We start from the raw sequence: 11,572 nt of genomic DNA, 5'->3' as shown, positions 1-11,572 counted from the left end.
CCTTCATCAACTTTTCTCGTCACATCCTCAAAGAACTTGATAAGGTTTGTGAGGCATGACCTGCCCCTCACAAAGCCGTGCTGACTGCATTTAATCAAGCCATGCTCTTCCAGATGGTCATAAATCCTATCCCTCAGAATCCTTTCTAACACCTTGCAGATGACAGACGTGAGACTTACTGGTCTGTAATTGCCGGGGATTTCCCTATTTCCTTTCTTGAAGAGAGGAATTACATTTGCCTCTCTCCAGTCCTCAGGTACGACTCCAGTGGAGAGCGAGGATGCAAAGACCTTCGCAAGTGGTGAAGCAATTGCACTTCTCGTTTCCCAAAGCAGCCGAGGACAAATCTGGTCTGGGCCTAGTGACTTGTCAATCTTAATGTTTGACAAAATTTTCAAGCACATCAGCTTCCTCTATCTCTATCCATTCCAGCATGCACACCTGCCCTTCAAAGGTTTCATTCACTACAAAGTTCGTTCCTTTCGTAAAGACAGAAGCAAAAAACTCATTTAGGGCTTCCCCTACCTCCGCAGACTCCACACACAAGTTCCCTATGCTATCCTGATTGGCCCTACTCTTTCTTTGACCATTCTCTTATTCCTCACGTAAGTGTAAAATGCCTTTGTGTTCTCCCTAATCCGTTCTGCCAAGCCTTTCTTGTGCCCCCTCCTGGCTCTCCTTAGACCACTTTGGAGTATTAATTCCAATTTTTAAAAATTCATCCATGGGATAAGGGCATTGCTGGCTTGGCCAGCATTATTACCAACCCCTAATTGTCCAGAGGGCAGATTAGAGTCAACCACATTGCTGTGGTCTGGAGTCACATGTAGGCCCGACCAGGCAAACACGGCTTCCCTAAAGGACATTAGTGAATCCAGTGGGCTTTTCCTGACATTTGACAATGATTTCACGGTCATCAATAGACTCTGAATTCCCATTTTGCTTTTACATTTTTATTGAATTCAAGTTCCACCATCTACAATTGTAGGAGTTGAACCTGGATTCTCAGAACATGACCGGGGTTTCTGGGTTAACAGCCCAATGATAGTACTGGGGGCCATTACCTCCCTCCATTTAAGAGCAATGGAATGAAATATATTTTCTTTTTAGGGATTACATAAGTTAAGGAGTTTAATGAACAGGCAATCTATGAATTAGAACGTTTTATAAGTTATGCAGGAGGCACATAAGAATTTTATATTATTTAATCTCAGAAAGGGGAAAGGAGTTCTGCCCAAAATGGACACTGAGTGAGCTGGTATAGTAGGCATGAGGGGAAAAGTGCCTGGATGTGCAGCATTGGTTGACATAAGTTGGCACAAAGGGCCTTGATGGTGGACGGAGGAAATGGGATGGCACAGAGGTTATGTGCGGTTAAGGTAGGTGGACATTTTTAAAATGCATTCACTAGGTGCCAGTGTATCTGACTAGGCTAACGGCTATGCCATTGAGAAGGTGGCACTGAGCTGACTTTTTGAACCACTTCAGTTCTTGAGATACAGTTCCACATATAGTGCCATTAGGGATGGGAGTTCCAGCATGGTAACCTAGCAACACTGAAGGAACCAAGTCAGGATGTAGCTGACCTGGCCTGTCAAGGTGTGGCTGATGAAGTGAAGCTGGATAATGGAATAACCCTCAAGGAGTATTTAAACAGAAAACACGTTGTGCTAATCTATTCAGATTTGGTTCCTTCCTGCCACTTCATGGATTTGAAACACACAAGCTACATTTTATTACTATCAGCAAAAAACTCACATTCCGTCCTGCCGGGTGATAGTGTAGCCGTACTGTGGGTAATGCAGAAAGGACACGTTTACACCAATGAGGGGTGTTCCATCCGCAGTAAGCACTTGTCCTCTGATAACGGAGCTCAGGCTATGAGAGATTGCCAGGGCAGGAAAAAAAGAGAAGAGGAATTAAGCACCTTTTGATGGAATATTCCCACATAGATTCCACCGAGAATCAAATGCTTCAAGAAATAAAAAAACCAACAAATGTGATCAAATACCATATAAACTTGAGTAAAAGTCAATCTCATGTAAAAGTCGATCCCAGTTCTTCACAGATAACAGATCAACATTTGTGAGGAAAATGATTTTTTTTGTGCTATTTTGTGTTTTGATGTACAATTCACACCAATTTAGGGCGAAAGCTTAAGATGCAGAGTCAGGTGACAACCGCCCTTTGTGTGCAGCTTAACTTACTGTAATTCATTGTGTTTTTTAAAATTCATTTAGAGATCAACTGGGCTTCTGCATTGATAGGCGTTTTGGACTGTAGCATGAATTACAGCCCCTTACAAGTAGTATCCAAGTAGCATCAACCCCATAAATTTAACGTTAAAAAATAATCTTAAAAATTTGACTTTTACATGAGTTGATATGGTAATATTGCAAAGACATTCCAAAATAATTCATCTTCATAAAACACTAATATTATTTCACATATTCTGATTTAACATGAGCATTCCCCTGACAACTTATCAAGCTCAACATGATCCATGTTTTATAGTTTGAATGTATACAGTTCCATTTCCTTGTGTTCTTTAATTTCATCCACAATATTTCAATTTAGCAGTTAAATAAGTAATGAATTGATTATTGAAAGTTCCAGGAAACTGCAAATGGGGTTGATGGGAGAGATTGGCTAGTAGTTATGAAATCAGAAACAGTAATTCTACAAGCTTTAATTAAATTCAGGGATTAAAGTGCATCAGGACAATCTGGATAGCTGGAGGCACTCTGCTTCTGTTGTACATCAGGAGCTGGTGCTCTGCAAAGGCACCTGTTCGTTTTGCTCACACTGAACTTCCAGAGCATTATGAATTCATAAAAAGCACATTAAATAATTTGTGATCCATTACTGCACTTGGTACAGGCCTTTATTAAATTGTCTTACTTCATTACTCTGCTTCAAGATTTTAAACATACTTTTTAAAGACCTTTCTTTATATAGAGCTCAGAAGAGGCCCTTTGGCTCATCAAGTCTGCATTGACTCCCTTCACCAATCCCATTTTCTAGCGCTTGGCCCATAGACCTGAATGTTACGACATTTCAAGTTTTAAAGGTTGTGAGGTTTCCTGCCTCTCCTACCCTCCTGGGCAGTGCATGTCAGATTCCCACCACCCTCTGGGTAAAAGTGTTCCCTCTAATTCACTCTAAACCTCCTGTTCTTCACCTTAAAATCACACCCCTGCCCCCGTTATGGATTCCTTCAATAATCAAGGGAATAGCTGCTACCTATCCATTCTGTGCATATCCCTGAAAATCTCATACGGAATCATGTGTGTGTGTGTTTGTGCGCGTGTGTGTGTGTGTGGGGGGCAGCGTTGACAAAGGATGTGCTCCCATTAGCAACATGATGTGATTACCAGTTCCTCACACAATGTACTTGTGCAGCTTGCAAATCTCTTTATTAGGCACTGCTTATGCCATTGCATCTCATTAGATGAATCTTACGAAGCTTAATACATTTGTTCTATGTTACCTTATTCTTCATGAAACATGTTCTATTCTCTGCAATCTGTTTTCAGGTCTCTGTCATGCTAACTAAAGGCTATGTTCCTGGTGTCTTGCATCCTTATTTTGTTTCTCACTATTCCTCCATAGGGAAGTGTCTGACCTCCACAGAGCTTCTGTCTTTCTGCACGATATTTATGAATGTCAATGCAAATGAAAAAATAATACTTTCTCTCAAAATGGCACAGTTGTGAATAAGCCGTTGTCATCTCAATTTGTTTCCTGCACTATAATCACGTGTGTTCAATTTACACATCTCTTGTAGCCAGTATGTGGCGAAGAAAATACATGGCTCTCTCATCTCTCTCTCTAATTCCAACTGAGAGGGAACTATGTATAAATGTCTGCAGTCTCCATGAGTTGTCTGGCCTGATCATCACAGGCTAACAGCAGGTAACATAACCAGAATGTATGAGTGAAGAATAACTATCTCCACTGTTGACCACGTGAGATGCATGCTCTTGCAAATCACTCTGCAAATCAACTCTCACAGAACAGAGGTGACACCTCATTTTTAAAAAATTTATGAGACATAAATAAGCAATTCATTTTCCTGCAAATAGACACACCGCCGGAGAGCCTGAAAGCATATTGTAAGATGCCTTAACAAAGCTAACATGATGATTTTACAATGGGTTCTAATTTAAACTAACTCTTTACACCAATTATTATGTGCAGTGCTGTATTTTCCACGAATGATCTTTCATACAATTTAGAAGGTTTCTTCAAGTCATTTGTAGATTATTCAACCTATTTCCAAACGTTGCAATGATCTCCATTTACTGTGGGGCCATCCTTCTTTCACACCCTGTGTATTATTTTTCCCAAACGGTGCTTATCCTAATGATTAACTTTTAGCCTTGTGGACTGATGAAGGGCACTGAATAGTCTATTTTCTTCATGGCCGCTTTCAGTGTTTCCTGTATTTATTTCAGCAGTTTTGTTTTAAGCTGATTCCATGGTCGCCTCTATTAGCCAAAAGATAACCTCTAAAATAAATCACTGGCACATCCTACAGTATGCTTTGTGATCAGCTGACTTGAGAATGTGTGCACAGTATGACACAAACTGAGGCAGAGAGAGCCAGAGTTTGGTATGCATAATCACCATCAGGTACTTTTTCCCTTATGATATTTTGTGACATTCTGAGTGTAACATCTATCTTGTGGGAAACTTGCCCTCTCCCAGTAGAATTCCTTGACAACATAGCTGCAATTGATTTCATCTGAATCCAGGCCAATTGGATGCTAACAGCCTGTTCAGTCTTTATGAATTTGCAATCAGCTCCAAAACATGTTTCTTTTCCTCCTTTCTGTCTTACCTTTGCACAGATTTCCCCTCAGCACAATCAAGCATTTGAAAATAGGTCATTTCAATGGAATGTTTTTGTTTTTATCTGCACATATCCAGGAAGCTAAATATCATTTATTATCACTATGAATGTACATGCAATCAGCAGGGCTACAAGTTATTTAAAGATAGCATGTGTGAATATAAGTCATAACATTAAATAAAATGGATGAAATATTATCTCAATGTTATAGCTATTAATTACTTATACTTTAAAAAAATAATGAAATGAGTACTTCTAAGCTTGAGTTAGGATGACAACTGGTGAGTTAAATTCAAAGCTATGTTTATAAAGTCACTTTAACAGATCGTTGAGATAATTTGCTTTAGTTTTAAGCGAATATTCATTTGTCATTGCCGGAAATCATGAACTATCCCCAAGACTTCAAACAGACTCATGCCAAAGCAGAACAAAATGCTTTGGAAATAATTAAGAAGGAATTTCAGAGTTTTGAAAGCAGAATTTCAGATTTTGCACAGACCTGATCTGTGATCAAGTTACCTGTGTTTGTATTGCCATGTTTACCCGAGTACTGAAAGCAACTGTATCGTAAAACAATCCACCAGCTTGGGAAAACTTTTGAGACATCCTGAGAATATTCAGTCGCTGTACAAATGCAATTGGTTTTTCAGATTACTCTGACTGCACCTTTGTCAGGTATATTCTGCAGGCAGCTCTCTCTCAATGTTTTGGTGCAAGTATAGCCAACCTTTTAGAGCAGGGGTCAGATCTGGACAGCATGGTTGCTCAGTGGTTAGCACTGCTGCCTCACAGCACCAGGGACCTCGGTCCGATTCCATGCCTTTGTGGAGTTTGCACATTCGCCCCATGTCTGTGTGGGAAATGTAGGATTACAGGGATAGGATGGGTCTGGGTGGGATGCTCTTCGGAGTGTCAGTGTGGACTTGATGGGCTGAATGGCCTGCTTCCACACTGTAGGGATTCTATCTCTGTGACAAAGCCATTGGGTGGGTCATGCACAATTAAAGCATTTTGTGTCCAGAGAGGATCAAAATTACACAACCTGGCTAATGCAAGAACTTTCACTTTAATGGAATATTATCATGCTAAAATAAGAATGCAAGAAATAGTAGCTCAAGTGCACTGTGAAATGCCCTGAGCTTGTATGACATTTGAGAAATCATGGCTGACTTTGTAAATCAGCTCCTCTTTTCTGCACTATCCACATACCCCTTAATTCTCTTAGTTTCCAGCAAGCTATTCATAATCTACAATGTATTTAACATCTGCAAATTTGAAGCTGTTAAAATAAAAATGTGATTTCTTCCCATGTGCTAAAAGCCCGATGCTCCAACCTAAAATTCAATTTCTTCCTTACCCCTACCACATACATAAAACTTCACCAATTACCCATATTGTGTTTCTTTAGAGAACCATACAGCACTATCAACCTATCATACATGCACTAGCAATTTGAAAGAGCTATTCAATTAGTCCTGCCCTGCTGCTCTTCCCCATAGCCCAGTGACTTATGTTTATTTCCAGTGCTTTTACAATTCCTTTCCAAACCTCAGGTTATCTCATAATGTTCTGCAGCAGGTGGAGGGTATCCATTTAGGATCAGCAACATCACAGAAACAATAATGGGGCAAATAACATATTAGTTCAAGCAACAGATTGAAGCGAGGATAACCTCTGAGTTCTCCGCCAAATATTGTCCCCCAGTATTTTGCATGCGCACAGACAGGGCTTCGATCTGAAAGACAATGCCTCTTAATTTCTTCTGCAACACCCCACACATTCTTATAGTGACAGCTGGCATTTTCAGTGTTCTGGATCTGGAATGGGTATGGAATCCGCAACTACCTGATTCTTAGACAAGACTGAGAGCCTTGATATGGGAGTCAGAAGTGCTTTTAGAGCATAAAGAATGAATTCAAATTGCACTTGAGGAATAAAACAAACAGCGTGGACAAACACTACTGATACAAGGTTAAACATCACACAACACCGTTGTTGTGTCCAACAAACACCTGATGAAGGAGCAGCGCTCTGAAAGCTACTGCTTCCAACGAAACCTGTTGGACTATAACCTGGTGTTTTGTGATTTTTAACCTTGTCTATCCCAGTCCAACGCCAGTATCTCCAAGTCGTGACTATTAATGTGCATCAACAAAACAGACAACATGGTACCTCATGTGTGATTGGAGTTATCAGAATCCATTTCTACACTAAAGGACTCACCTCCTGTTGAAAGGATTTTCCCCAGGTAGCACATGACTGCTGTTGGGTCCAATAAGAAACTTGATTCGATCATGGAAAGACCTGGCAGCTTGCTGTGAGGGGGGCTGCTGGCTTTGACCAATAATATCCATTGGATCAGGTGAGCCCCGGCAGTAGGGCTGGTTCTGGCAGGAGCTATGCAAGCAGCAGTCTGGATCCATACAGTCGATCAGACCATCTGCAGAACAGAAAGACAGTCAAGTAAAAAAAAATGTTCTTGTCATTCTTCAACTACCTCTGAAGAGTCTCAACTGCCGACTTGCTGTCTTAACTCAAATCCAAAACCAACAGTCCAGAGCAACATGTTGCAGTTATATAAATAGCCATTCATACACAGCATATGCACATGTAACAGTTCACAAGGATTTCTTTTTGTCTGCTACTTGAATCCACTTTGGTTTTACACCTTGGTTGAAGGAATGGAAAAGGGATATCACTGCTGACACTGATATTTGCAAAGTGTAATTTGAAGGCTGCCTTTGTACAAGTCCCGACTAGGGGTTTTGCACAAAGAGCAGGCCTATCATTAACATCGCTGTGGGATGTAGTCAAACGCACAGCAGAACACGGAGCCCATCTGAAACATTAATTTGTCTTTTGCTCTCAGTTAATGATCAATGCAGGCTTGAAGCATGCCTCTGGCAGGGGGGGTGAGTTGGTGGCGTGGAGCAGAAACTCCTCCTGTTTACAATTTATGCACACAACAAAAGCAGTATGATTACAAAAGAGGAAGTCACATTGTGTATTCACTTTAACTCTTTTGCTGGTTTTATCACCAATTTCAGCTTCCATTTGAGATGTCGCATCGTTCTGTCATTTCCTGTTTTTGCTCCCAGATTTGGAGCATTTCATTGAATCTTCAATCTGAGGAGTGAATTATTCAACTCAAGTGAGGTTCATGTAATCCTTCAGATTTTCTCCAAAATAATTGATAGGTCTTTGTACATCATGAAAAGAAATCGACTGTACTGTGTGCAATTACAATGGACTGCCAATAAGAGGTTCTATTACAGTTGACTGCAACTGTTTAAGTAACTTTGATATGGTGTGTAAAGAGCTGTGGTGCGTCAGGAAGATTGAATGCATTGTGATTTTGTGACGGGGAGTTGATATTTACTTTCTTTGCCCAGATTCAGATTTGCAAACAACCATGTGTCTTATTCCCCATGTGACCTGTGTGTAATTGCTTTCCTGGGAAATAACAATTGGGGAGGGAAGGAAAAATGGAAAAAAATATACTGTCAAGATGATCACAGGTTTCCTCTGAAATGACCTGGAGCTGCACTAGGACATTTTATCCCTTCCCTGAGTTTAACTCAGATAAATGCGAGGTGCTACATTTTGGAAAAACAAAATCTTAGCAGGATTTATACACTTAATGGTAAGGTCCGAGGGAATGTTGCTGAACAAAGAGGCCTTGGAGTGCAGGTTCATAGCTCCTTGAAAGTAATGTCACAGGTAGATTGGATAGTGAAGAAGGTGTTTGGTATGCTTTCCTTTGTTGGTCAGAGTATTGAGTACAGGAGTTGGGAGGTCATGTTGTGGCTGTAGAAGACATTGGTTAGGCCACTTATAGAATACTGCGTGCAATTCTAGTCTCCTTCCTATCGAAAGCATGTTCCGAAACTTTAAAGGGTTCAGAAAAGCTTTACCGGGATGCTGCCAGGGTTGGAGTCTTTGAGCTATTGGGAGAGATTGAATAGGCTGGGGCTGTTTTCCCTGGAGTGTTGGAGGCTGAGGGGTCACCTTATAGAGGTTTATAAAATCATGAAGGGCATGGATAGGATAAATAGACAAGGTCTCTTCCCTGGGGTCAGGGAGTCCAGAACTAGAGGGCATAGGTTTAGGGTGAGGAAAAAGATATAAAAGGGACTTAAGGATCAACTTTTTCACACAGAGGATGGTGCATGTATGGAATGAGGTGCCAGATGAAGTGATGGAGGCTGGTACAATTACAGCATTTAAAAGGCTGGATGGGTATCTGAATAGGAAGGGCTTAGAGGGATATGGGTCAAGTGCTGTCAAATGGGACTAGATTAGATTAGGATATCTGGTCGGCATGGACGAGTTGGACCAAAGGATCTGTTTCCGTGCTGAACATCTCTATGACTCTAATTCATTCTTTCATAACAGAAGGTAATGACTGGGGGCTATGTTCTAAGCATTGATGTACTTCCTCAAGTGCAAAATCAGAAACATCATCCTTGATTGGCTTCCCTGTTGTCTCGAGGAGTATACTGCTAACTAAATCTTCAATATGATCTTTAATACTGTTGTGGTTATTAAGAAAATGTCTCTCGTTATTGCATCCACCTCTTTTACTTCCCAAAGGGAGAAAATGTGAAATGCTTTTATATGACTGCAATTGCAGGACAGAAAGCGTTAACAATCTTTCACAGCATTACTACTACACAGTCCTTTCCCTCAGGAAATACAGAAGAGAAGGAGAGAATTACGCATACTCAAATTTAGTCATTCATCTTTGTTAGTTTATGTAAAGCAAATGTACATCTGGCACATAGTCTGCAGGTCATAAAACAGCAAGAGATTGACACCCACAGAACTAATCAGCTGGAAATGCATTTTTACAAGTTCCTCCAAAAACATCAATCAGAAACAAGAATCTCATTTTCAGTGGCTGGAAGGAGCCTGAAGTGCTTGGTTATTTTTCAATGGAATTTATCAACTACTTGCCTGAGTGAGTGACGGATGACTGTGGAATTCTTTTCCCATGACTTGAGAAGTTATTCTTCATTATTTGATACATACAGACCCTTGTACCACTGCCATTATTTACTGTCACTTACTTGATTGCACCACTGTTTATTGCCTCTACTGCATAACATGGCAATGGAAGATTTGGGATCTCCTGCTTATTGAAGAAGTGTAGCATGTATTGGGTCTGTTTTTATCAATAGGGTTGCTCCTGACTCATTGCCTGGCCCACAACCAAAAAAACGCCTTCTGCTCTGAAGCATGTCACCCCATGATGTATATAACATCACCAGTGTCACTGAGGACTCCACCAAATGGGGTCCTTTTGCAAAAATTCTTGTGCATAGGATTTCAGGGTTGCTGGCAAAGACACCTTTATTATTACCCAACCCTAACTGTCCTTGAGAAGGTGGTGGTGAGCTGCCTTCGTTAATCGCTGCAGTCCATGTGGTGCAGTTACACTCACAGTGCAGTTAGGAAGAGAATTCTTGGATTTTAATCCAGTGATGATGAACAGAATACCATCTACCATCCAAATCAGGATGGTGGGAAGCATGGACGACAGCTTGCACATGATGACATTTCCAAACGAAAACAGAAATTGCTGGAAATTCTCAGCAGGTTTCGCAGCATCTGGGGACAGATATCAGAGTTGTTTCAGGTCCAGAGATCCTTCTTCAGAACTGTTCTGATTTCTCTGCACAGATGCTGCGAGACCTGCTACGATTTTCCATAAATTTTTGTTCCAGATTTCCAGCATCAGCTCTTCTTTCATTTTTTTGTGCAGTGGTATTTACAAAGACTGCTGCTCTTGCTCTTCTTGGTTGAGGTTATGTGTTTTGAAAGTGCTTTTGTCTTGTAGAGGGTACAGACTGCTACCACTGTGCACTGGAGATGGAGGGAACGAATGTTCATGGTGGGGTAGGATACATATCAAGCTTGTTACTGGAAGTGCATTGCAGAGTGCTTGCTCTGGAACTGCATTCATCCAGCCAATTGTTGAGTATTAGATCACAGCAAGGTAATTGTTTTCCCAAAGATGCCTCTTGAGATTCCTTGATTTTTGGGGGCAACGTTTTGGTGTTCATGGCACCTTTTTCCATCACACTAACTCCTTCATTGGGTGATGTAGTTACTCAGCAACAATATTTTCTGTATCTATATGGGGAGTTTGAATCATGCAGAAACAGAATTAGCGCAATTCATCAATATTACCAATAATCATCACCTTTGATAAATGTAAAGCCAGAACACACAAGGAAAGCATTCATATCTTAGACACTACAGTAATGACAACAGGCATTAGGTAGCAACATTTAAAATAATAACTGACACAGTTTTATTCATAATTTTTTTTTATCCAAAAGAAGCTTCCGACAGATTGATGCAGTCACAGCTAATGGTTGCGTGTTTGTCTCTAAGACACCATTGTACCTCGAATAATTAAGGAGGTTGATTAGCTCAGATGATTTTATTTTATAAAGATTTACCTTTATGTGTTATCACATCTCAAACCATCATGCATAGTGTAAATTATTAAAAGTAAGGTTACCATAGTCCTGCCAGACTATTAGACAGAGATAACTGCTGGTAGCTTAACCTGAAGGTCACCATGACCTCAGGTAAGAGGAGAGGGAAGACTCCTTCCTGGTAACCTCAACTGATGCACGCACACACACATTCTCTCTCTCTCTTTCTCTCTCTCTCATATATACACACACACACACACAGAGTCTCTTC

General features: G+C 40.6%; 1 protein-coding gene across 26 annotated transcripts in view; it reads right to left on the bottom strand.

The window, feature by feature from the left end:
- The window catches only part of LOC122557375 (teneurin-3), a 2,612,756-nt gene that overhangs the window by 80,247 nt on the left and 2,520,937 nt on the right, over positions 1-11,572 (bottom strand). For all 26 annotated transcript variants that reach the window (XM_043705048.1, XM_043705023.1, XM_043705127.1 and 23 more), the window contains 2 exons: positions 7,079-7,295; positions 1,759-1,878 (listed from right to left, as the gene is read on the bottom strand). In XM_043705048.1, coding sequence (XP_043560983.1) covers positions 1,759-1,878; positions 7,079-7,295 — 337 coding nt within the window. The remainder of the gene's footprint in view (positions 1-1,758; positions 1,879-7,078; positions 7,296-11,572) is intronic.

Source organism: Chiloscyllium plagiosum, chromosome 2, assembly GCF_004010195.1.
Source record: "Chiloscyllium plagiosum isolate BGI_BamShark_2017 chromosome 2, ASM401019v2, whole genome shotgun sequence".
In the NCBI taxonomy this organism is placed as follows: Eukaryota; Metazoa; Chordata; class Chondrichthyes; order Orectolobiformes; family Hemiscylliidae; genus Chiloscyllium; species Chiloscyllium plagiosum.
This window is presented reverse-complemented; position numbering and strand designations above follow the sequence as displayed.